Genomic DNA, 25,466 nt, shown 5'->3' on the forward strand with positions numbered 1-25,466 from the left:
TTAAAAGGATAATAACAGAATATATATGAACAGACCTATGCCAACAAATATGACAGCTTAGATGAAACAAACAAATTCAATGAAAAATATAACTTACCAAATCTGTCACAAAATAAGACAAAATTTGAATAGCTCTCTGTCTTCAATAGAAATTAAACTCATTAGCAAAGAAAATTCCAAGTCCAGATGGTATCACTGGTGAATTCTACAAAACAGTTAAAGGAGAAACAATACCAATCTTATGCAAAAAGTTTTTTCAGAAAATAGGGGAGAGGGGAAGACTTCCCAACTCATTTTATTAGGCCAGCATAAGTCTAATAAACAAAACCCAAAAACAAAATTACGAAGAAGCCAGGACTTGAATATTAAAAACAAACAAACAAAAAAACACATACTTCAAAATAATAGCAAACTAAAGCAGATGTAAGAACCTGTCACTGAGCATGGGTGGTTCAGTGGTAGAATGCTCCCCTTCCATACGGGAGACCGGGCTCGATTCCCAGACCATGTACTGCCCACTCCCCCCCCCCAAAAAAAAACCTGTCAGAGGTGATCAGAGAGGTATTCATAAATGAGTTGAGTTATCTCAGGAATCCAAAGATAGTTCAACATTTGACAATGTGTTATGATATTACATTACCAGAAAAAAGAGAAACTATATGAGCATCTCAATGGATAACAGAAAAAAAGCACTTGATATTCTTCCCTCATTTTAAATTAAAGACAAACAAAAATTCTGGGGAAACTAGAAAAAGTAGAGAAATTTTTAAACTCCATAAAATATACATACCAGAAAATTACAGTAAATATCCAACTTGATGGTGAAATCTTAGAAACATAAAGAAGAATGAAGTAAACTTATACAAACTAATATTGGCAGGTCAAGAAAATGTATTTTTGAGTAAATAAAGGAAATTTTAGATATTTATAATATAATGTTTTATATAAAAACGCTCAAACAAAATATTATGTATTTTCTATGGGAATATACATAGGTATGTAAACGCATAAAAATAAAACTAGTAGAAAACACATCAATCTGATAACTTTTGAGGACAGAAAGGACCATGATTAGAGGAAGTACAGCATTATAGGGTACTATTAAAGGAGATGTTAGCCTTTCTACCATGTTTTATGGAAACGTTTTTATGAATTACTTAGATAACTAAAAAGTTAAATTTCACAAATTTCAAAAGCACAGGAAATATACACAAAAATACATTTTAAAAATGATAAGCATTAATTTGGGTTGGTCTCTTACTGGTGTTAAAGTGTCTATTTAAAAATTACCAAGGCCCAAACCTGTTAGAGACAGCTTGAATCATGATTGCCATTTTGGTGGATTACAAACACAATCATTTTTCTGGGTCTTTTAAAGCTTAGAACAATTGTGTATGTATTTACATATTTTTTTACATCTCCTTTTTATATCTCCTTTTTATAATTCCTTAGTTTTATTGTGATTTTGGACCTTTGTTAATGATTTGTTTATTATTTAACATATTTTAGTTCTAAGAATTCATTTACAAGTATGTGTGAAAATACATTTATAAGGCCTGGCCCGGTAGCCTCTGGCTGGAAGGCCCCCACCCGAACTAAAACCGTGAACATCTGGGCATATGGCTGTTCAAACTTAGCCAATCAGGACCTGGTTTGACAAACAAAGGACCCCCACTGCACACGGCCCGTGGCTATGCCCCCCCCTCCCCCGCCATGGCCCGTAGCTATGCCCCCGGCCCTAAAGCGTGGGAAACTCCTAACCTACCACAGGAGGCCCCGGAGGCATCATCAGCACCCCCACTAGCTAGCCTATATCTAACCCCGCTGCCCCCAGGGGGACGCAACTTCCCCCGCCTGCACCCTGAGCCCCAGGACCCGGGAACCTCGCCCCGGGACAATAAAATTTTAAACTCGGACTCAGTTTCTCTGATTTCTCAGTCGGCTACCATCTAAACATGACATTTTGGTGCCAAAACCTGGGAGGAGTTTCATGACCCCTCCCGGGGGAACCGACTCCTCCTTGCCGGAGGGACTTGGGACCCCTCCGCCACCCATCGGCTAGCCTGTTCTCTGAGCAGACTTTTACTGATCCATGCCTTCCAAGTCGGTGAGTCACCCTTGCCCATACTTCGGTCTTGTCCCTGCCGTTCGGAGGGACCTGTCCGTAATCACGGCCATGTCAGGAGCCCTTCTCTGACCGAGTCATCCTCCGGGGATGCCTGGAGGGCCTCTCGGTTTCCTGCCATTTCCAGAGACGTGGGGTGTGGAGATGTCCTCACTCTCACTCCTCCCTGCCAGTCCCGCAGGGGGACCCCGTTCCAATAGTCCGGCCACACCTTGGGACACCGCTACTTGATCTAACTATTTCCGGACTTGACTTAAATTATGGGCAACCAGGAGTCTCGCACAGACCCAAACACCCTGCTCAGATGTTTAATCTGCAATCTGGCTACGCTTTCTGCCAACAGACCAGCAAATGGTCGGAGGTCCCATATGTCCAGCTTTCTGGCATCTAAGATCTCGGCCTGATTTATGCACTACTTGCAATACCGCTCAAGTTCTCCTTGTAGCAAAGAAACCCTCACCTGCTCCTTCCCTTACTCCCCCCTCATCCTCAGTTTTTGCGAAGAGCTTGCCTCTCCGCCAGTCCCTCCTACTAACCCCCCTCCCCCTCCCTAGGCCCTGGAACCTCTCGCCTCTCCAGTCAGCTCGCACACCCGGTCACATGACCCTTCAGCACCACCTTCTGCCCCGGCGTATCAACTGCACCTGTCCAATCCTAACATGCGGGTTGGTGAGACCGCAGTTCCCATGGAAGAGCCTAACTGGGACTATCAGGTGGGATAGTCCGTACTTTGGGCCGGCCGTAAGTACCCGCACCAAATGGTTGACTATATATTAGCAGGATTAGAAAAGGCAGCCCAAAAAGTTAACTATGATAAACTCCGGGAAGTTACCCAAAAAGCTTCAGAAAACCCCGCAGTTTTTCTAAATTGTCTTACTAAAGCTCTAATTCAGCACACTAGGCTAGACCCTGAATCTCGAGCCGGAGCCACGGTCCTAGCCACCCACTTTATAACTCAGTCTGCTCCAGACATTTAAAGAAATTTAAAAAGGCCAAGGATGGCCCTCAAACCCCCATCCGTGACCTGGTGACCATGGCCTTTAAAGTCTTTAACAGCCAGGAGGACATGGCTGAAGCCACCCAGCAAGCCCACCGCCACCAAAAAGTAAATTTACAAGCCCAGGCCCTAGTAGCAGCCCTGAGGCTGGCAAAGCTTCAACAACCAGGAAGAAGGAGTCCACCAAAAGCAGCTAAAAACACTCCGCCGGGAGCGTGCTTCAAGTGCGGCCAGGAGGGACACTGGTTCCACCAGTGTCCACACCCCAGGCCATCACCAAGCCGTGCCCAGAGTGCGAACGGCACGGGCACTGGCGCAGCGACTGCCCAAACCGGCAAACTGGCTCGTCCTTGGCACCTCAATGCGGAGCGCCAGCTGGCCAACCGGACGAGGCACCAGTGCTGGAACTCCTCGGCCTGATGGACGACTGATGCAACCCAGACTCAGCGACCCCTATCACCCTTGCCGAGCCCAGGGTAACGCTACAGGTGGCGGGTAAGTCCATTTCCTTTTTGGTGGACACTGGGGCTACCTATTCAGTTTTGCCTTCTCATTCCGGTTTTAGCAACCCCTCCCAGGTCTTGGTGGTTGGTATTAATGGCAAACCCTGCCAACCGCAGCAAATGCCGCCGCTGTCGTGCAGCCTTGACCAACCCCCCTTCTCTCACTCCTTCCTCATTTTGCCCTCATGCCCAACTCCATTACTAGGGCAAGACATTCTCCAAAAATTGGGAGCCTCAGTCCAATTTGACTCCCTTTCCCCTTCCTCTGGGGCAGGACTCTTCTTAGCAGTGCTCATTCCAGAAAAGAAGGGCCTATCTCCGCCGCTCCCACCAGACATAGTTGACCCTGAAGTCTGGGACACTTCAAAACCCATAGTGGCTACACATCATGCTCCAGTTATCGTTAAACTCAAACAGTCTTCCTGTTTTCCATCAAGGGTGAATCCTCCTCCAGGGAAAGACTGCTATCCCTCAGCTCCAACTACTACCTCTCAATACTGAAATCCACCAGTCCCTGCACATCGGGCCAAAGGCACTCCACCGCTTTCTCTATCCGCTCTTTTCCTCCCCCCTTTTGCAACAGGCTATTAGAAGGGCACACAAAACCTGTCTTACCTGCTCTAAGACTACATCCCAAGGTGCCCTCTGACCAGGGCTACCCACTCACCAGTTACAGAGTCACCTCCCTGGATAAGACTGGCAGCTAGACTTCACCCACATGCCCACTCACAAAAAATTCCGCTACCTCTTAACCTTTGTGGATACCTTCTTGGGTTGGATTGAAGCCTTCCCCACTGCCAAGGAGACTGCGGAAACAGCTGCTTCCCTTCTACTCCAGGAAATTATTCCACAGTTCAGTCTACCCAACCCCATCCAGTCCGACAACGAGCCGGCCTTCATCTCCTGCATCATTCAGCATGTAACGCGGTCACTGGAAATCGTGTGGAAGCTCCACATCTCCTACCACCCACAGTCGTCGGGAAAGGAGCCCACAGGCCTCAGTCCATTCGAACTCCTGTACAGTAGGCCATTTCTTCTCCCCAATCTTCCTACCAACCCACCTCCTCTGGCAACGTACCTGCCCTTCCTCTCCCTACTAAGAGAATTGCTCCAGAAGCACGCGGACCAGGCCTTACCAGTCATAACAGGTAATTCTACACGTCTGCCCAGCAAAACCCTACAGCCAGGTGACAGTGTCCTACTTCATGAACTAAAACCACAATCTTTACAACCTAGGTGAACAGGCCCATATATAGTCCTATTAACTACCCTTACAGCAGCAAAACTCTTGGGACACAGCACGTGGATCCATCTGTCTCATCTTAAGCTTTGCCCACTGACCTCATCAGACCGGTGGAAGGCCACCACGCTATCCCCCACCTGAATTCGCCTCACACGCCATCATGGGCTCCCACACAATTCTCCTCACTCTTCTCCTCTTCACCATCTCTAAGCCCCACCGAGCCGACACACAGGTGTGTGCCTGGAAATTCACCACAAAAGAAATCTGGGTCGCAGGATCCACGGAACACGCTCAAATTATTGCCCAAGCTACTTGTCCAGTACAAGGGTGTCAAAAGCCTATTTTCATTATCATTGATCAGGGTAAAAGTCGCCTCGATCCAGGAACAAAGAATGCACCTGCACTATGCTTCCTTTATAAGCAGCAACATGGCTACTGCTGCAGGTGGCCAGAAATATATGGAGGGTGGCCTTACTATTCCTGCAGAATAACCATACCCTGGGCAGGTAGCAAATGCTACCGGGTTAGCCAGTACGGGGGGGTCTGTACTGCTGCAAAACCCGGATTGCTCACTAACCCACCACCCCAACCGATCCCTGGAATTAAAAGTAGCAGACCCATGGAATCCCAGACGGGAAAAGGGCGAAGTGGCAGAGGTCTATAAAGAGCTCAGGTGGTCCCGCCCACAGGGAAAATGGCTCATAGTCAGAAGCTGTTGCCCTATAACCACCAAATCAGTAGATACTCTGCTGGAAATCAAAGATGTAATCCAGCAAGGCGAAACCCAGGTCCAACAAATCTTGCAATCTGCAAAACCCTGAAACCCCTTCACCTGGAAAAATTTTTTGTGCTTAATTACAAGCACACTCAACACCACTCACATTTTTAATGCCTCTACCTGTTTCATTTGGACCTCCTTTGAAAGGCCTTTCTGGGCAGCTGCCCTGTTACCGGAAGCCCTTAATACCAGCATGCAGAATGGGCACGACCAGCAGTTTCACTCCTTTCAAGTCCCTCTGCTCAAAAGCCACTTTTCTAGCTTCAGCATTTGTTATATTGCCGCACAATCAAACTTCACATGTAACACAATTATCACGGTGGAAAAGACACTCCACGTGGAAACACACTTCTGGTGCAACGGGACCCTTACAAAAACCATAAACTCCTCCTCTCCCCTACCCTGCATCCCAGCAACTCTAGTTCCCCAGCTAAACCTCTATGGGGAAGCTGAGCTGTTGTCTCTTCTCCCTGATCCTCATAGTAGGCGGGAGATTTTTCTACCTGTACTTGTAGGATTGCCTCTTGCTTCTGCAGCTGCTGCCACAGGTGTAGGAGAGGTCGCATTAGGCCATAGCTTGACGGCCATGTCAGACCTTGAGGACAAACTGAATGCAGCCATCGGTGCCTCAAACGCGTCCCTCGACTCCCTTCAAAGGCAAATCACCTCCTTAGCGCAGGTAACCCCACAAAACCGAAGAGCACTTGACCTTTTAACAGCCGAAAAAGGCGGCACTTGTTTATTTCTGCAAGAACAATGCTGTTACTACATCAATGAAAGCGGCTTAGAAGAGGAGAACCTCAACGTCCTGACGAAACTGCAAAAAGGCCTTAACGAAAAGCAGGCTGTTGTTCAATCATCCTCCTGGTGGAACTCCCCTGTCCTGATGTGGCTAACCCCAATACTCACCCTAGTTTTAGTTATCTGCCTACTGTTAATGTTTGCTCCTTTTGTTTTAAGGTTCCTACAAGAGCATCTCAAGGAACTCTCTTGGGTGACAGTCAGTCAGATGCTGCTACACTCCTATGCCCCCCTTCCAGTCGAAGCACCTGCCAGCTAAAACCCCCTATCCAATGACGCCTTCACTCCGCAGGAAGTAGCCAGAAAGGCTACGACGCCCTAGTATATAAAAAGGCTGGAATGTAAGGCCTGGCCCGGTAGCCTCTGGCTGGAAGCCCCCACCCGAACTAAAACCGTGAAAATCTGGGCATACGGCTGTTCAAACTCAGCCAATCAGGACCTGCCCTGACAAACAAAGGACCCCCACTGCACATGGCCCGTGGCTATGCCCCCCAGCCATGGCCCATAGCTATGCCCCCGGCCCTAAAGCAGTGAAACGCCTCACCTACCACAGGAGGTCCCGTAGGCATCGTCAGCACCCCCACTAGCTAGCCTATATCTAATCTCGCCGCCCCCAGTGGGGCATGACTTCCCCAGCCCGCATCCTAAGCACCCGGACCTGGGAACCTCGCCCCGGGACAATAAATTTTAAACTCGGACTCAGTTTCTCTGATTTCTCAGTCGGCTACCGTCTAAAACATGACAACATTTTGTTTTTTAAAGAAAAGGTAAGCACATTACTATATGTAAGATTTAACTAGTTCATTTTGATTCCTTGTAACTTTGGAGACTGTAAAGTTACTTTTCTTCAAATATTACTACATCCGGGGAATGGACTGGATTCCATTCAGCTAGTCAGGTAATTCTGGGTTTTATCAAGTTACCTGCTTAGTTTGCCACAGCTGCTATGACAAATACTATACAATGGTTTGGCTAAAACAACAGAAATGGAGTCTCACGGTTTTGGAAGCTGGAAGTCCAACATTATGGTATTGGCAGCACTTGATTTCCCCAGGATTACGTGGTGACCTCCATCACATGGCCATCTCTCTGTCCTCGTACCTATTCCTCTGGCTTCCCACTGACCCCGCCTTCTGCCGACTGCTGGCTTCTGCCTTACTGGTTATAAGGACTGCTGTCACGGAGATGAAGGTCCACTTCGACTGCTTTGGGCCTCACCTAAGCAGGATTTTTCTTATTCCCGAATGAGTCCGCACTTTAATAGCATCTTCAAAGGTCCTTTTTACAAAGCGTTCTCACCCACAGGAACACAGATTAAGATTTAAGCATGTTTTTTTCTGCGGAATGATTCAATCCTCAACATTGCCCAACACAGCAAAGCTTCTCGAATCTGCCAACACCGTATATTGGAGCAAATAGAGATTTTGGCAGATAGTCTATGTTTCCTTGAAGGAATTCTTGGACTAGAACAAATTATTCCAGAGGTCACCGGCATTTGCCTGAATTTTTACTGGGTTTTTACCTTTCAATTTAGACTTTAGGATTCACCCTCACTGTCAAAGAATAGGGAAAAACAGAATTTCCAGCCTCAGGAAAATAGCACCAACATATTTACTTCTTAATAAACATATGATGATTTGAAGATGGTTAAGGGATTCCTGTAGTTTGCCCTCATTTTCTGAATTTGTCTTAAAAAACGTCTGCCTGCGTGTGCTGGGGAGGGGCAAGTTATAAATGTCCTTTCAAATTTCACCTATACAGGAACTACTTCCCACTTCATTCAATGAGGCCAAGAAAACTACAGACCAACATCCCTCAGGTACATAGCTTCAAAACTTCTAAACAACGTTCCAGCACATTTAATCCAATACTGTAGGAAAAGGATAACACATTATGACCAAAGTAACCTATATGGAGATAGAAAGCAGAGGAATGGTCGCTTGGGGTGTACGGGGGAAGGGGAAGGAGACGGAGGAAGGAATTATGAAGGGTCATAAGGAAACCTTTAGTGGTAATGGATATTGTTTACTATGGCGTTCGTGGCGATAGTTTTCCAGGTGAATACCTGTGTCAAAACGCTTCAAATTGTTCACTTCAAACATGTGCAGTTTACTGTATGCCAAGTACCCCTCCGTGAAGCTGTTCTTACCCAGCATCTCATCTGTGCGGTATCGCGCTTCGGGCGTTTGGGAGACTGGCGAGAAACACCGGAGTAGGAACAGGGCATCACCGCATTTTGTGTATTTGCGAATTCTCCAGAATTGATAACTTTTGGGGACACGGACTCACTCCGGGGGAAGGGCCTCTTCTAGGGTAAGGCTGAGAGTCTGGCTCACGAAGGCCCAGGGCGCCGAGAGGCCGCGGAGAGAGGGAAAGGGGCAGACGCTGACCAGAGCAGGGCTGCGCAACGACGGGCGTGGAGCCGGGTGACAGCGCGGAGGCCGGGGAAAGCCGAAAGCAATCCGGCAGTCAACTTTCGTGATGTAGTCCTCGAGGGCAGGATGCCTCCTGAAACACCGTGACACTCGCGCACGACGGCTGGTGTGTGTGTGGAAACACACGAGCGAAAGGAGAAAGGGCCTGGGCAGAAGGGAACCTCCTCCCAGTTCCCCGCGCCTCTGATCCCGCGAGCTGGGGGTCAAGAGAGGGGAAGCGCGGCCGCCCAGCGCTAGCGGCGCCGGGGGTAGGGACGCTGGGGGCGGAGACGGAGAAGGGGCGGGATAGCCCGACCGCGGAAAGTCGCGCGGTTCTCTTCACGACGTCGCGGAACAGCCATGCCGGGCCGCCTGCTGCGGGGCCTGTGGCAGCGATGGCGCCGCTACAAGTACCGCTTCGTCCCCTGGATTGCGCTGAACCTAAGCCACAACCCGAGGTGAGAGGGCGGGGAAGCCGGGCTGGGGTCGCTTTCCTCCAGCCTCGGGGGTATAGGCGGCGGCGGGGCCTAAAGCCTGCGGGATCGGAGGGGAGGGGAGCCGGAGGAGGCGGAAGGGCCTGAGATGGGCGGAACCCGAGGCTGGTGGAGTCGGAGGAAGGCGGAGCCTGAGATGGGCGGAACCTGTGGAGGTGGAGTCTGTGGGGGGCGTGGCCAGGGGCGGGGCCCGGAGCTGGTGAAATCTGGGGCAGGCGGAGCCCGGAGGTGGGCGCGGGACCTTGGGTGGGCGGGACCTTGGGTGGGCGGGGCCTGGAGGCCCATCTCCCAGCGCTCCCCGCGCTCCGGGACCTGCAAGGCTTGGGTCGCCGGCCTGGCCGCCTCTTAAGGTCTCGCCTTCCCGTGTGCGCAGTACCTCGGCGCTTGACCCCACCCTCTATCTTGACAGTAAACAAACTTTTCGAGAAGAAAACTTTTACCGCGTAAAAATGCGTGGCATTCTCTGTGTCAAAGCATAGTTGAATTTCTTTAGAAAAGCCACGCAAAGTCTATTTATACAGCTCGGTAGAAGTGTGATGAAAGCAACCCAACTCGGCTGTGAGGATGACAGCTTGAAATAGTTACCGCATAAAAACGTGCAGAAAGCACCTAAAACTACGTCGCAGTGTTGGGTTTATAGTATGTATTTAGCTCTGTAGGGGAAATGCTAAATCCTACCTGAAGAAAGGGATCTAGCCGAGTGCGTCGTAGTGGGATCAGTGTTACTGTCGGCTTTATTGTGTCGTGCTAATTGTCTGGAAGAAGTCAGTCTTCTGCTCCCTGAATATGCAGGCAGGTCTCCATTGAAGTCCAATTAACAACCAGGGAGCATTCCCAAAGTTTCATATACGGAAACTCGGGAATTCAGATGCATCATTTCCGTAGACTCAGGAGGCAAGAATTGCTTCCTTTTTGTTCAGAAATAAAAATAACACACAATTATGAGAATAAAAACGATGTAGTCTATAGAGAAGTAAGTATTTCTGGGAGAAAATGTGACGAAGTATATATGAGTTTAAATTTGTCTTTGAAACTACTCGCGTATATTACGAGCCTTTGCAATGTGAGTGTATTCATGTGTTCAAGTGGCTGTGGGTGTCGGGGGGGAAAAAGTTGAGCTGTTTCTGCTTCTGAGTCTGCCACTTACCAGCTTTAGGAGCTTGGGCAAGTTCCCTAACATCTCCAAGCTTCACTTTCCTTGTATGCAAAAATGAAATAATATATGTAAGGACCCAATAGCACTTAGCACAGAGTGGCCAATATAAGTATGTGCAGTTAGCTTACCTGCGTACTGTTGGGAGTTGGGTAACTAGAGCTGCCCCAAACAGTTTTTTTCTGTACTTCTTAATTTTATACCCTTCAAATACATAACAATAATAGTTTTTTAAGGCCAGGAACCCAGAAGGCATCAAGCAACTTTTATCAGTTGAAGGGTGGTGAATAGAAACTTTTCCCATTTTCAGGACACTCCGATATGTTCCCGAGGAATCCAAAGACAAAGTTATCTCAGATGAAGATGTCCTAGGAACATTACTGAAAGTTTTCCAGGCTCTATTCTTAAATGATTTCAATAAGCAATCAGATATCTTGACTATGCTACCAGAACCTGTTAAATCAAAATATCAAGACTTGCTGCCAGTACAGCATCAAAGAGTGAAACTACTTGAATACAAACATCAACAGCAAATTATCTTTAAACCAGAAGAAGTTCTTTATAATACGTTGGGTTTCAGTGTTGCCCTAGCAACTAGCTCATTGATTTCTGCTGGAAAAGGTGTCTTCGTTACTAAAGGATTGGTACCAAAAGGCGCGGTAGTATCTATGTATCCTGGTAATGGCATGATTAATATCATTTGCCAAGAGTTTCTTATATATAGATAAATATAAGTTCAACAAAATGCCTAGCCCTGTAATCCTTAGAATAAGAGATTGAATTGGAAATTCAAGTTTCCATAGATTTCTTTAATCCTAATTTAGAAATTTCCTGATTGTAAATGATTTTATGTGTTAGAAACTTTCTGGAATATTAGTTGGGATAAGTGCATTTTTCTTCTAAGAAACTTTTCTAGTCAATGTTTAAATTTAGGAGAATGTAGTATGTCCTACTTTGATAAAATATATTATGTAGAAAGCACTAGACAGTAATTCAGTTTGGCTTGGTTATTTAATTACTAAAGGTAAAAATGGTATGGGTTAAAATATGAAAGATACTATTTAAAACCATAAGTCACTGAATAAAAGCCTTCCTGCTATTTCTACACTTGGAAAGTAAAGCTATTTCTTTGGTCAATGATTAGAGTATGCTCAGTAGAATATATTGTTTGTTAAATGAACATTGTGTTACTGGTATGGTACAAAGTATTTGTGAATGGTGAAGTCAGATAGACTTATGTATTTAAAAAGTCATTCTGCTGCTAATTTTATGTCCCTAAGCAAGGGAATCTCAGTTTCCTCATTCCCTTGTATACAACTAACCTAACTCTGGAAGTACTAAATAGAAAAAGCCAGCAAATAAATAAATATAATAAATAGACTAACATGTACATGGGAAGCACCCAGTAAATATTTTCTCCCTTCCTCCTTTGCAGTGAAAGGAGAAAACAACCTGAATGTCAGACTCAAAAATTCTTGTATATGTCTTCATTATTTTATTTTTTTTTATTTTTGACATGGGCAGGCTCCAGGAATCAAACCCAGGTCTCCAGCATGGCAGGCAAGAATTCTGCCACTGAGCCACCTTTGCACTGCCCTATGTCTTCATTATTGAATTGATTGTTCACAAAATGCATTTCTTAAAGGACTCCTTAATAGATGTATAATCAGACTCTACTTTTTAAAAATATGATTGTGAAACTTAACCTAAAATATGATATTAACATTATTACTAACAAAGATAGTCATATGTTATTTGACTGTGTGGACAGGGTGGCATTGTGCTCAATTTGCTACTGAGCACTGTTGAACGGGAAAAATAGCCAAAGAGAATGTGATGGTCCACATAGGAGGTGAAACATTAGAAATATATGGAGGAAATAAAGCAGATTCCTCCATTTTGTGTTTATGTTCCAGAGAAAGGTCCTTATCATAATGTTTATGATTTTTGCATGTTGCTGTAATATGTCTTTGTCTTATTGTAAATAGGTACAGTATATCAGATGTATGAGCCAATCTTTTTCCAGTCCATTGGGAATTCATTTATTTTTAGATGCCTAGATGGGGTCCTCATTGATGGAAATGACAAAGGAATATCAAAAGTTGTATACAGGTAAGGTGATGCCCAGTTTAGATTTCATTATAGGAAATAGAACCATGTTTACCGCAATGGCGATGAACAATATCTTTGTACTTTTAATAAAAATCTATTAAGGAAGCTGCTGTGTAGCAACTCAGTTGCCCTGTTAACTAAACAAAAAAAAAATTTAAGAGAAATTACACTTATATGGTGTTTTAGTCTGTAAACTGCCAGAATGCGATATACCAGAAACAGAACAGCTTTTTAAAAGGGATTGATTAATTTATATATTTACAGTTCTAAGGCCATGAAAATGTCCAACTTAAAGCAAGCCTATAAAAATGTCCAATCTAAAGCATCCAGGAAGAGATACCTTGGTTCAAGAAGACTGATAATGTTCAGGTTTTTTCTCTCACCTGGAAGGGCACATGGCAAGATCTGCTAGCTTTCTCTTCAATAGCTTTAATGTCCATTCTGTTAGCTCTATCAGTTCTGGTGGCTCTGGTAGCTCTAAAGCTTTTTCCAAAATGGTTCCCTCTCAAAGGGCCCCAGTAAGCAACCCCACCTTGAATGGGTGAAGACACATCTCCTTGGAAACCATCTAATCAAAAGTTACCACCCACCACTGGGTGGGTCCTGTCTCCATGGAAGCAATCAAAAAGCTTCCACCCAGCAATATTGAATGAGGATTAAAGAACTTGACTTTTCTGGGGTATGCAATAGATTCAAACCAGCATATGTGGTTTTAACATTAATTTTGTATGTTTGAATTCTGTTTTAAGATGCAAAAGAATAGTCCCTTAGCTAATGCTTTCACAAAACTGTTTCAGATCTTGCAATGGGAGAGATCAACTTGGCCCTTTAAAAATGAGTGATACTACATGGCTAACATCAGAAATTCATAATCCACTGGCTGTAGGACAGTATGTCAACAATTGTTCAAATGGTATGTTGGCACCATGAAACCGTGAGACTTGATGTAAAATGACAGTGGGTAATTGTGCTCCTTTGCCTTATGACTAACTGTGATAGACAGTTGAGTTTAACATCTCAGCTATTCAGAGCTCTTAGTAACTATGACTTTTTGAGGGCAGATATCACAGGGAGAATTTGGGGAAATAATGATACATGTTTATTGGAATTTTAAAATTTTACTGTTTTCTGATTTTATGGTGAATGTAGGCAATTGATAACCATTGCCCTTTTGGTCATTATTATTTTAGCATTTGTTTTATGGTTGTTAGAGATGATTTTGTTAGTGACTCAGTATAGCTTTATAGATAAATCACTAGATTGGTATCCCCTTTTTGATGCTATGTTTATGAGCCAGCTTATTTTTTCTGGAACTTGTTTTCACAATAAACAAAATTCTGCTCATCTGGCCTAGACCTTAAGATTAGGGAGACATGAATTTGAAGCCTGACTCTTCTACTTAATCTATAATAACCTTTCTAAGTCTATTTCCTGATCTCCAAAAAGTAAATAATAAGGCCTATTTCGATTTATACATACATATATATGTATACATATAGCTATATAAACATATACCCCCACACATATAGCTGTGTAAACATACACACACATAGATGGGTATGAGTTCATCCAGCAGAGTGTGTGGAACATAATAATGATGAATTATTTGGGGCCAGGCTCTCATAGTTTAGAAAACTATTTGTAAAGTGTCATAATCTAATACTATTTTCCATGACCTTGTGTCCTGGCTGTTTCTAAAAATTGTGTGCTTTTTCCTAGAAAGAGCTGCTAATGTCTGTTATCAGGAATTTGATGTGCCTGCAGTTTTCCCTATAGAACTGAAGCAGTATCTTCCAAACATTGCCTACAACTCTGACAAGCAAAGGTTAGTCTTCTAAAAGAGCAGTTTCTGTCCCCTGCCTTATGTTCTTAAATGTATATTTTTTCTAAGAAAAAGCTAATACATTATAGGGTAATTTTTTTTTTTTTTTTTTAGTGGAAAATTAGAAGTAACTCAGATTTTTATGTTTATTATCCCGTAATCAGTTGAAATAGGCTCATTTGGAATTAAAACTTTTCCATTAACTTAGAGCATTCTGGTTATGATTACTCTTTTTTTTTTTTTTTTTACTATGTTTTACTTTGCAAGTATTAACCTTATATTTTTTTGACATGATTCTGTTGTTTTTCCTAGCCACAAAATCTTCAAATATGCTTTTACTTTAATCAGGTTAAATATCATCTTTTTCACTTCATATGAGAGCACCTAGTTGAAGAAAGGGGACACATTGCACTATTATTTCTTTTGCCATTTCACTATTAGGTTAGGAGTCCTGACAGTGAAAAAAAAAAGAGATCCAGGAGAGATATATTTTTAATGTAACATTTTCTATTCATTAAGTAGAAAGTCTACTGAAAATATTTAAACATTTGAAAAATATGGGCAATTCTGTAGAGCTAAGACTTCTTTCTTTATTAACAGTGCTGTAGGAGGATATTACCTGTATATCATTTCATCGAGCTACCAGTGGCTAGCAAACTATAACTTTCGTGGGTCCCATTGAATTAGTCTTTTAAGAGGGATGGTATTTAAAACTTGGGCTATTCCTTGTACTTAATATTTGCTAACTTTTGTGTCTCTCTGTGTTTTGTGTATTTAACAACTAGATTTTCTTAGCCACATAATTTGGGTCAGAATATCATTACCATTCAATAAGTAGAGAAAAAGATAAATGAGTAGGAATTTGAAGGTGTGCATATAAACTGTCTTACTAAGTGTGTCTAAAAAATGTATTTTTAAAAATTTCCAGTTAATTTTTTTTATATTCATCATCATGATTTCTTAGAACATTTGCATCAATTTGGAAAAAGAAATAAAAAGAAAACAGAAAAAAATTCATACATACCATACCCGTTACCCCTCCGTTTCATGATCATTAGCATTTTAGTCTACTAAATTTATTTTAACATTCGTTCCCCCTATTATTTATTTATTTTAATCTATATGTTTTACTCATCTGTCAATTAGGTAGCTAAAAGGAGCATCAGACACAAGGTTTTCACAATCACACAGTCATGCGAAAGCTGTATCATTATACAGTCATCTTCAAGAAACATGGCTACTGAAACACAGCTCTACATTTTCAGGATTTCCAGAATTTTAAGTAATGTTTCCAGTGTCACAGAATTCAAAGTTAGGAATTTTTATTAATTCTAAAACTTCACTTAAAAATCTTTAATACCAATTTGGGGGGCTTGAACATATAAACAACATTTTCAGAAAAGGTAATTAGTTTTATAAACTTACAGATTTGAGGTTTTCTTAAGTGACACAGAACAGACATTCTATTTTAGAAATGTCCATAAGGGATTAGAATTATTTCCTCATGGAAATCAAATATATAAACTAAGATGGTAGTAAGGAATCTGATTAGAAAGAAAGTTAAATCTACAAAACCCTATTGATTATATTAAAATATGAGCTTGTACCTATTAATACTTCTAACCTTTGTATTCACTTTTCTAGCACACTTCGATGTGTTGTTCTTGTTGCACTCAGGGACATCCAGCAAGGAGAAGAGCTATTTTCAAACTACTACACAATTGTCAGCTAACTGTGGATCTGTAATTAGGTTTTCTCGTCAGCTGTTGAGTTAATTCTAAATATTTTTTGTTAATCATTTCTCTGTGTTCCACCTGTAGAACAAATTCCTTAAGACCTAATTGGCGTAAGAATTTTTGTTTTTATTGGTATTGTATTTATGTTTCAATGCCATGATAAAAGCCATTTGCGTCATTACAGTTTCAAATGTGTAAAGCAATTTCAATTTTATTTGGTTCTCTCCTAAATACACAGTGGCTCATTAAATTAAAACGTACTGCCTGAACTTATCATTTCAGTTTTTCTTTTGTTTATTTTGTGTATCTCTGTGGTAGTTTATAAAATTTTAGCCAAGTCCTCAGCAGTTCTTGTACTGTTTACATGTATAAACCTCTGTAAAAACTTTATTCTTACAAAGTAAAGTAAAAAACATCTCTTCTAAGTTATTGCTGCAAAGAAGAAGCTAAGCCTACATATAATTATGCCTAAGAGTCACCCCTAGAGAGCCTCTTTTGCTACTCAGATGTTGTCTCTCTCTCTAAGCCAACTTGGCAGGTGAACTCACTGCCTTCTCCCCTCTGCTGGACATGACTCCCAGGGATGTAAATCTCCTTGACAACGTGGGACAGGACTCCTGGGATGAGCTGGGACCTGTCATCAAGGGATTGAGAAAGCCTTTCAGAACAAGAAGGAAAAGAGAGAAATTAGACAAAATCTAGTTTCAGTGGCTGAGAGATTTCAAACAGAGCTGAGAGGTTATCGTGGAGGTTATTCTTATGTATTTTTAGTTTATGGTGTATTGGAGTGGCTAGAGAAAAGCATCTGAAACTGTTGAACTTGTACTCCAGAAACCTTGATTCTTGAAGATGATTGTATAATTATATAGCTTTCACAGTGTGACTGTGATTGTGAAAACCTTTGTCTGTTGCTCCTTTTATCTAGGGTATGGACAGATGAGTTAAAAAATATGGATTAAAAAAATAAATAAATAATGGGGGGAAAGGGTAAAATAAATTGGGAAGATGGAAATATTAGTAGACAGTGAGAGGGGGAAGGATACGGGGTATTGGATATATGAGTTTTTTCTTTTTCTTTTTTTTTCTGGAGTGATGCAGATGTTCTAAAAATGATCATAGTGTTGAATATACAACTATGTAATGATATTGTGAGCCATTGATTGTATACTATGGATGGACTCTGTGAAGATTTCTTAAAAATATTTTTTAAATAAAAAGTAAAAAAGTATAAAAAAAGAATACCTATTCTAAAATGGAATTTATGTTGTCATCAGTAAATGTGTGTGTGTATGTGTAATTTAAAGATTGTTCTAGCTGAGAAAGAGGAAAATGTGGGGTCATTATATACTATTTTCTCTACCCTCATGTTTTGACATTTCTACATGCCAAAGAAAAAAAAATTAAAAAAGAGCAGAGAGATCCTTTGAGAGATCTTTTAGCATGGTGTTTTCACTTCCCAACTGCTAAACAAATACCATGGGTTGGCTTAACAGTGAGAATTTATTGACTCAAGGTTTTAAGGCTAGGAGAAGTCTGAAATTGAGGCCTCAGCAAAGAGATGCTTTCTTCCAGAAGACTGTCACGTTCTGGAACTGGCTGCCAGAATCCTTTGGCTTTTCCATCACATGGCAATACATATGGAAACATCTTTCTCTTCCAGGTTCTGTTGACTTGCAGCTTCTCCCTATGGCTTCTCCTTCCGTGTCCAATTTCCTTTGCTAATCAGGACTTCAGGTGCACTGGCTTAAGGCCCACCCACATTCAGTATAAGCTCACCTTAACTAATAACATCTTCAAAGGCCGTATTTACAAATGGATTCACATCCACAGGACAAAGGGTTGAAACCTGAATGTGCCTTTTGTAGGTACATGATTCAATCCCAAACATGGGAACATAGCTAAAAACTGGCTTTGGTAGGAGGAACATTTATTCCCCACTTGTGTTTCTACAGTTTAAGAAACACAAGCTAGGCTCTATTAGCACTAATGCCCCAGGCCTCTTTCTCCATCTGTAAGAGGAAGAGAGAGTTCTCTGAGAGTCAACTTTGGTGAACTAGGTAGGCTTAGACTCTTCTAGTTCCTTCCCTGTAGACTTTGTCAGCAGCAGAGTGTCTGGCCTGCTCTCTACCCTTGCTGTAGCCAGCTGGACCATGTTGTTTGAGAGTCTAGTTCAGAGGTGGGGTATTAGTAATGCGACTAGGCCACAGCTCTGAAGCCAACTCCTCCAAAGCTGCTAATAGTTACTTTAATCTCCATTGACCTGACTCCAGCATCTCAGTTCCAGATTTGGATGGGGTAAAAGTTGTTTTCTTTATTGGGCTCCTTAAGCCCTAATGTAGAATCTGCATAACCAGAATTTACTCTGACCATCTTCACTGCTACCTTTTTGATCAAAGCCACCAGGTTTTCTTACCTGGTTTATTGAGAATTAAAAAGCCTCCTAATTGCCTTCTGTTTCTATTTCTGTCCTCCTTCCACCCTCATACACACCCCCTGCACCCCTACCCCTCCTACAGACTATTTTGAGCACAGCACCAAGAGCGATCCTTTAAAAATGTAAGATCTTGACTCAAGTCTGCTCAAAACCCTCCAGTGACTCATTTCACAAAGTAAATGCCAAAGCCCTTCACCTACATGATCTGGCCTCTGATCTCATCTCCTGTCTCCCCCTTGTTCATGCCACACCCCAGCCATACTGGCCTTCTTGTCAGGTATTCCCACCTCAGGACCTTTACAACCTGTTCTCTGCCTGGAATGATCTCCAGATATCTACATTTTTACATAGCTCAATCCATACTTTTCTGCCACCCTCTCAACGAGGCACCTTGCCTAACCACCCTATATAAATTTAAATAACCCACTCCCACCCCTGACAATCCTAGTCCATTTCCCTACCTTATTTTTCTCTATAGCATTTATCACCAATTATCTCCCCTTAAAAGAATATTCAATGGAGTTCAAGTACCTAGAACACTAGTGGCCCAACAGTTGACATAAACCACTGAATGAAGGAATGACTGAAATACAGGTTAGTCCCAATAGCTCTCATTCATTTGCCTCACAGTTAAGAGAGTTTTTGTTGTTGAATCAGGATAATCAAGGTAGTCTAAGGTATAACTTGTGTTAAGAGGCTTCCATTTGGTATTTAGCGTGTATGTAGACACACATCCGTGAGAGGATTTGACTCTTTTTTCCAAGCTTAATTTTTTGTCACCAAGATCCTAAAAAACTAGCTCATCTTGTAGTGAAGCCAATCTACTTGATCAAGACCTGTAATAGAGATCATTATGTAAAATATGGAAACTGCTCCCTTGAACATGTTAGGCAAGCTTCGAAATGCAAAAAACTTAGGCACCATATTTTTGTGGGATCTGTCAGAACAATTATAGTGAAATATTTCCATAAGAAAGAGACCACCAATATTTTGGGCCCACTGTTCATTTTCTTAGGCATGACAATGACACTGGTTATGTAGGAAGATGATTATTCATAGTTTTGGCAAATTAGGGGCCAAAGTGTTTAGGTGTGAAGTATTACAATGTCTATGACAAATAGTTCAGAAAAAAATAGATCAAATATGGCAAAATGTGAACAACTGTTCAATCTGGGTTTCCTTTATGCTCCCTTTCAACTTTTCTGTGTACTTGAAGTTAGTTCTTTTAAAAAATTAAGGAAAAAAGTCACCTTTTGCTTAAGAATAATTTAAGTAATCAATTGTTTAGTGAATACCTACTATGTAAAGGGTCTTGGAGGGATACAAAAAGTAAAGCATGGCTCCTGCCTATGAAATGCTCGTGAGTATAAAGCTTGCCTAGTAATATGACTTGGTCTAGTATAGAAGGGAGGGGTGCATGGCATGAAGATATTTTAAAAAATAAAATTTTAAGGTGGAATAGACATGTTCATTTTTCATACCAAAATATTTTGTTTATAAATGTCTTCATTTCTTACATGCTCATGAAATTCTTTTATGAATTCTGTACCAGAAAACAACTTTGTGCAATATTAGTTATTAGTCTTATCTGTTTGTAAAAACATGCCACATCAAATCCAGGTGGGCACATGGAGTGTGTCTCTATAATAAATATCAGTTATTGCACATTAAACCTGGAAAAACGTGAGAATTGTATTCTGTGCTCCTGTGCAGTTTTGTCACAGAGAACCTAGACAGGCGCAGAAAGAGGATGATGATGATGAACAGTCACTTATCTGTTATCTGTCACTTATCTGTACAGTCACTAGCTGTCCCAGGGACTAGTCTGAATGAGAATGAAGTATATATGATGAAACGTAAAGTGAGATATGTCAGAGAAGCTGTAGGTTTAACAAGTATACCATTGATGGAAATCAATAGCTAACATGGAAAAGGTCTAAATTATAGAGATTGTTCTGCTTTCCTGAGACTTCTCCCTCTCCTGAAAGCCCAAAGCACTACATCGCTCCCATACCCCCACAGCAGGTCTGTGCATCTCCCCAGAGCCCCACAAAATAAGATTCTCAGATGTCTCGCCAACAAAGGAATGTGGTCTGAGATGAGTAACCAAGGCAGAGTCAAGGTTTGCTTTCATTTTGTCCTCCTCTTGCCCTGCCACAAAATCTGGGTATTATGGACAGTCTGATCACTGCATTTTAAGAATTGAAGATTCTTAGCCTGAACAGATGAACTTAAGAAAAGACAGAAAAGTCTCTGAAGCCATAAATATTATGGATAAGGAAAATTAGTTCACCGTTAAGCATATTATGTCAAATAATAATCTGATCAAATTTCAGACCTAATGTCTTCCTAACAGTTATGGCTACCTAGAACAGTGTTTAAAGCATAGCAGAAATTTCCTAAATTAAACTAAAAGTATGATCTTTGGGATGGTTAGAATTTTATTACAAATGTTAAACCATTATAGAAGATATAAAGAAAACTTATTTTGCCTAAAGGACCTTATCACTAACCTATCAAAAACCTCATTTACTATATCTAAAACTAATTTAACAGCAATAAAGTAGCTACGCATTTGGTAAAGCTCAGCATTCATTAGATAAAAAAATCTATTTGTGGCAAATACTCACACGAACCAAGAGAAAAAAAAAACAGATTTCCAGATTTTTATTTCTGGAACTGTACACCAGGTATTAAAGTACAACAAATACAAAATGATGCTCAAAAAAATCAGTGTTTATGTACAAATATTAAAATCAATGCAACAATAGCAACTTCCTCTTGAACATCTGATACTAAAATTTGTTCTGATTGTCACTATTTATGTCAAACTCACAGGGTATTTATTTCAAACTGGAACAACTGGAATCACTGGTCAGCTAAGAGGAATAGTAAGATTTACCATATTTAACAACAAAACTAAGTTTCCTTTTAGTGAAAAAATCAGGTACTTTTAAAAAAACATAGTAATGTCAGTATTTTTAAAAATTTCAATAGCCATTTGTAGGCAATGTGCTTTGAAACTGGGCAAACAATAATATCCTTGGTGGTCAGGTTTATTTGTTAGTTTACATTCATAGTTGAAAAATTCACTAGAGACTTTGGTTAAATTAAATAGTATCACTATGCTCTATTAGATCTGATGTTCTCAAATATTTATGACCCTCAATTTTAAAAATTAAAAAGGAAACAATTGCACAATTCTTTGACCTAATTGTACACACTTTAGTATTTTTTTAAACAGTATTCTACATCTTCAAGTAAATTCAGCAGTTGACCGCGACAAGAGGAAAATAAACATTTTAAAAGCTAGCATGAAAAAGATGAAGTACAACTAACAAAAGTAAAGTATTGCTATAATCACAGCACCAGTTAACACTTCTAAATGAATCCACTGTCCTCTTCAAATTCCCTGTACATAAAAGATACATCAGCCAACACTGCAATTGCTCATCATGGATTTTTGGTTTGTTCATATGAAAATATTGAGGCAAAGGAAAAACAAAAAGAATTCATCACAGTTTGTTATAAGAATTGTGCTTAACACTTGATAATAAAGGCATTATTATTTCTTCATATGATTGCAAACTGGTTATTTTCATGCTCTCAAACGCAATTCTTTTAATAAACAGTAACAAATTCTCTAAGATGCTTAAGCAGAAAGAAAAAACAGTAAATCCAGGTTTTAAAAGGAAATTCAATAAATAGTTATTTTACATGGATAAAGTCAAAGTGGTACAATTTATGAATGTCACATCAAGCATGCACAAAAATGGTATTATACATGGCAGAAGTAGTCAGAAAATATTGAATTAGATCTAAAAAGATAAGAAGAATTTATACATATATACAAAAATCTTGCAAATTATTGCCTCATTTTAACAAAGAATTAAAAGTAAACATTACCAGCTAGCTAGCACTCTCTAAGAGGCTAAAGTCAGATTGGCATTTAAAAATCTTTCAGACTAGCTGGAATTTATTTCTCTCATACCATTTTCTGGATTTTGGTCAAAAATCTTTATTAAATAACTAAAGTGTCCATTCAACTTGCTGATAATCCAAACTTTAGATAAGAAACACTGTTTCCCTCTTATATCAAGATCCCAGCAATGCATAGATAAACTGAATATATTACTGCATCAGCTACTGAGAATGGGCATGTTATTTAAGTGCAACTGGTATTAGCATTCAGTCATCTTTGTGTAAATTATTTTATACAGACCAGCCACTGTAAACCTAGAGTCAAAATTAAAGTTGTAACAATGGAAGATTATGGCCAGAATCTTACTAAATTACAGAAAAGGTACTCATTTTTAGCAAAACAAAAACAAAAACAAAAAACCAGTTCGAAGTTTAGCACAACACAGCAATAAGAAGCTGACAACTTGGATAAAAATATTAAAAGTAACATAGGGCCCAGGCTACCCATCATTTACTGTGTGCATATAGGAACGCTAGACTTTAAATGTATAAATTAGAGACTGATTTTAAGTTATTACTTTAACTACTTTTGTCCACTGGGCTACAAACTAAATTTTATAGTAAATGTGCTACTGCGTAAACACTTCAAAGCAATCTTCATTAAAATGCTGCAAAGAAAAATGAGAATACACATCATCCAAAACTAAGGATGTCATTGCAGTTCACAGTTTGTATAATAAATACCCTCCCTTTCAATCAGTACTAAGGTCACTACATTCTATCTACTTGTCAGCACAACCTTGAAGCAACTTATACTTACAAATACCAGCAATGCAGCCAAACATTTAAGTTTTTTGCAAAGCAACAAAACTAGTAGAAATCAAATTAAGACGGTGGAAAAAAAAGTAAAATTGTTTTAACTGTACTATAAAAGCAAAGCACATTACATCCTTATACTGCATTATATATTGTTTGAATTCACCTTACAACTTAAAGATTCAAAATGGCCAAAGTTTTTGACAATGGCTTCAAATTCATAATGTATGGAATAAAAATAAAACTAAGTTTGAGATGCATCTGAAATATCTATCACTTTTTAAAACTTAAAGTGGTAAATAAAGTACCAATCTATTTTAGATAGGAACTCACATTTTTCTTCCCAAATGTTCAAACTAAACAAAAAAGTTTAAATATACTTCAAGGTTCTACTGCTTTAGCTATAAAATCTAGAAGTTCCTCCTAAATATTAACCCTTTGAACTGCAGTGCCGAAACAATTTAAAAGGTGTCCGAAAATGTAAACCAATGAGTGGGAGCATCTTAGGCTTTGTAGACTGTGCCTCTGCACGTCAACTGCCGCAGGATAAACGCAATTATAATGACCGGTATGATTTTTAGGATTACAATCTTCGACAATGGTGGACAAAACCCCATTTGAATATCGTTATCTTCAAACATCAAATTTTTAGCCAATAAATAAAGTTACACAGAAATCTTCTGGCAGTAAAATGAGCGATTCTGTGTAAAGTAGCCCTGGTCTAGAATTTTGAAACAGGATCCAAGCAAGCGTCTTCATAATTTGCACGCAGTTCCGTGTGCTGGCTTCCATAAAGATGGACTTGCTGTTTTGTAAACTGAAGTGCTCTAGTTGAACAACATGAGAGAAGTTTCCATTTAAAAAAATCCTTGCATGTTTGTGCAGTTTAAAGAAACCTACCCCTGCTTTTATTTAATTAAGAAAATAAAACCAAAAAAATGCTACATTAAGCAGGGGTCAGGATCGGTACCTGTAAACATGGTTATTCCACTGCATCCATTTCGGCAAAAGGAATTTTACACAAAAAGAAGCCACTCCATTCAGTTCAGAACTTCCGTGCTGGTTTTGAGCTGGTGGCCTCTGTCTACAGGTTTTAAAACTGGGAGTGAGGGCAGTGGGGAACAGAAAATTATAGAAAAGTAAGGGAATAGGAAGGAGGTATTGGGGGATAAAGAGAGAAGCAGAGCTTAAAGCTGCACCACAGAGTTCAATCTTAGTTCCCACTCTGCTGATCATAGTTCATTTCCACATTTATGGATTGAAAAATGAAAATACTCTTGATAAATCAAGATATAGTTCTATACATACTGACATCACTGATGTCATAGTGAAAAAAGGTTCAAACTTCCAGTGAAAGACTAAGCAAACCTGACAGTTCCCCTCAAGTTTACTGATACTGCACACCCACTGTTTCTGGGCGCTTCACTCGGAGTGGAGGGCAGTGTGCTGATGCAAAGTGTGAGCACTGATGAAACCATTGGTCTCGTTGGCAGACAGACTGCCAAAGTCAGCTACAGAGACAGCCATTTTGGCACTGGTGATGTGATGTGTATGATTTTCAAAGTCCACACCCAAATTATTTACAGAAACCTCATTCATAAAGGATTCAGGAACAGCAATGCCCATTTTCAATCTCTTCGTTGGTCTCTCTGACTCTTCGCTGCACATGTTCATAGGGTTTAACTCCGAGTGATAAAATCCAGTCTCAAATAAATTAAAACAATCACTTTCCCCATTGTTGGGTAGGGTAAGTAAGTCTTCTGTTACAACAGGCACATGATTTACTTGTCCACGGGGTGTGTTGCCCAGTGGAGGAAAGCTATCATCCAAACAACTCACATCCGTGGGGCTGCAGACGGTTGCTACACTGTTGGTCAAAGCTAAAAAAAAAAAGAAATGGGAAACAGTTTAATTAAGGGTTTGAGGACACAATTTTGCCCCAAGCTGTACTAAAGGAACACCAAAAATGTTTACCTGTCAAGTCACTGGCAGTGAAAGAGTTCAGAATGTTCAGCTGCTGATCAGGAATAGGCTCAGGTCGGTTAGAAGTTAAGGCTGAAGAATTTACTGTACCACCCAGAGCTTCTGTTTCATCTACTAAACGATCCATATAATCC

At 40.7% G+C, this 25,466-nt stretch overlaps 2 protein-coding genes and 1 long non-coding RNA gene across 12 annotated transcripts in view; 1 reads left to right on the top strand and 2 right to left on the bottom strand.

Annotated features, from left to right (window-relative positions):
- The window catches only part of LOC143647331 (uncharacterized), a 27,834-nt gene extending 18,314 nt beyond the window's left edge, over positions 1-9,520 (bottom strand). For both annotated transcript variants that reach the window (XR_013157982.1, XR_013157983.1), the window contains exons 1-2: positions 8,597-9,520; positions 98-205 (exon numbers count right to left, since the gene is read on the bottom strand). This is a non-coding gene — a long non-coding RNA (uncharacterized LOC143647331). The remainder of the gene's footprint in view (positions 1-97; positions 206-8,596) is intronic.
- Positions 9,163-25,466, top strand: part of SETD9 (SET domain containing 9) — a 19,347-nt gene continuing 3,043 nt past the window's right edge. For 4 of the 6 annotated variants that reach the window (XR_013157979.1, XR_013157980.1, XM_077117196.1 and 1 more), the window contains exons 1-5: positions 9,163-9,319; positions 10,819-11,186; positions 12,497-12,620; positions 13,418-13,533; positions 14,340-14,445. Coding sequence is in view for 4 of the 6 variants with exons in the window: in XM_077117196.1 (XP_076973311.1) it covers positions 9,222-9,319; positions 10,819-11,186; positions 12,497-12,620; positions 13,418-13,533; positions 14,340-14,445 (812 nt within the window). In the remaining 2 variants the exon portion in view is untranslated. Of the gene's footprint in view, positions 9,320-10,818; positions 11,187-12,496; positions 12,621-13,417; positions 13,534-14,339; positions 14,446-16,086; positions 19,051-25,466 lie in introns of those variants that run through there. The other 2 variants (XM_077117197.1, XM_077117193.1) reach the window with 2 other exon arrangements.
- MIER3 (MIER family member 3) overlaps positions 21,331-25,466 on the bottom strand; it is a 34,428-nt gene continuing 30,292 nt past the window's right edge. For all 4 annotated transcript variants that reach the window (XM_077117191.1, XM_077117189.1, XM_077117192.1 and 1 more), the window contains 2 exons: positions 25,324-25,466; positions 21,331-25,229 (listed from right to left, as the gene is read on the bottom strand). In XM_077117191.1, the coding sequence (XP_076973306.1) occupies positions 24,772-25,229; positions 25,324-25,466 (601 nt within the window). In that variant the 3' untranslated portion in view covers positions 21,331-24,771. The remainder of the gene's footprint in view (positions 25,230-25,323) is intronic.

The sequence above is a fragment of the Tamandua tetradactyla genome, chromosome 9 (assembly GCF_023851605.1).
Source record: "Tamandua tetradactyla isolate mTamTet1 chromosome 9, mTamTet1.pri, whole genome shotgun sequence".
Classification (NCBI taxonomy): Eukaryota; Metazoa; Chordata; class Mammalia; order Pilosa; family Myrmecophagidae; genus Tamandua; species Tamandua tetradactyla.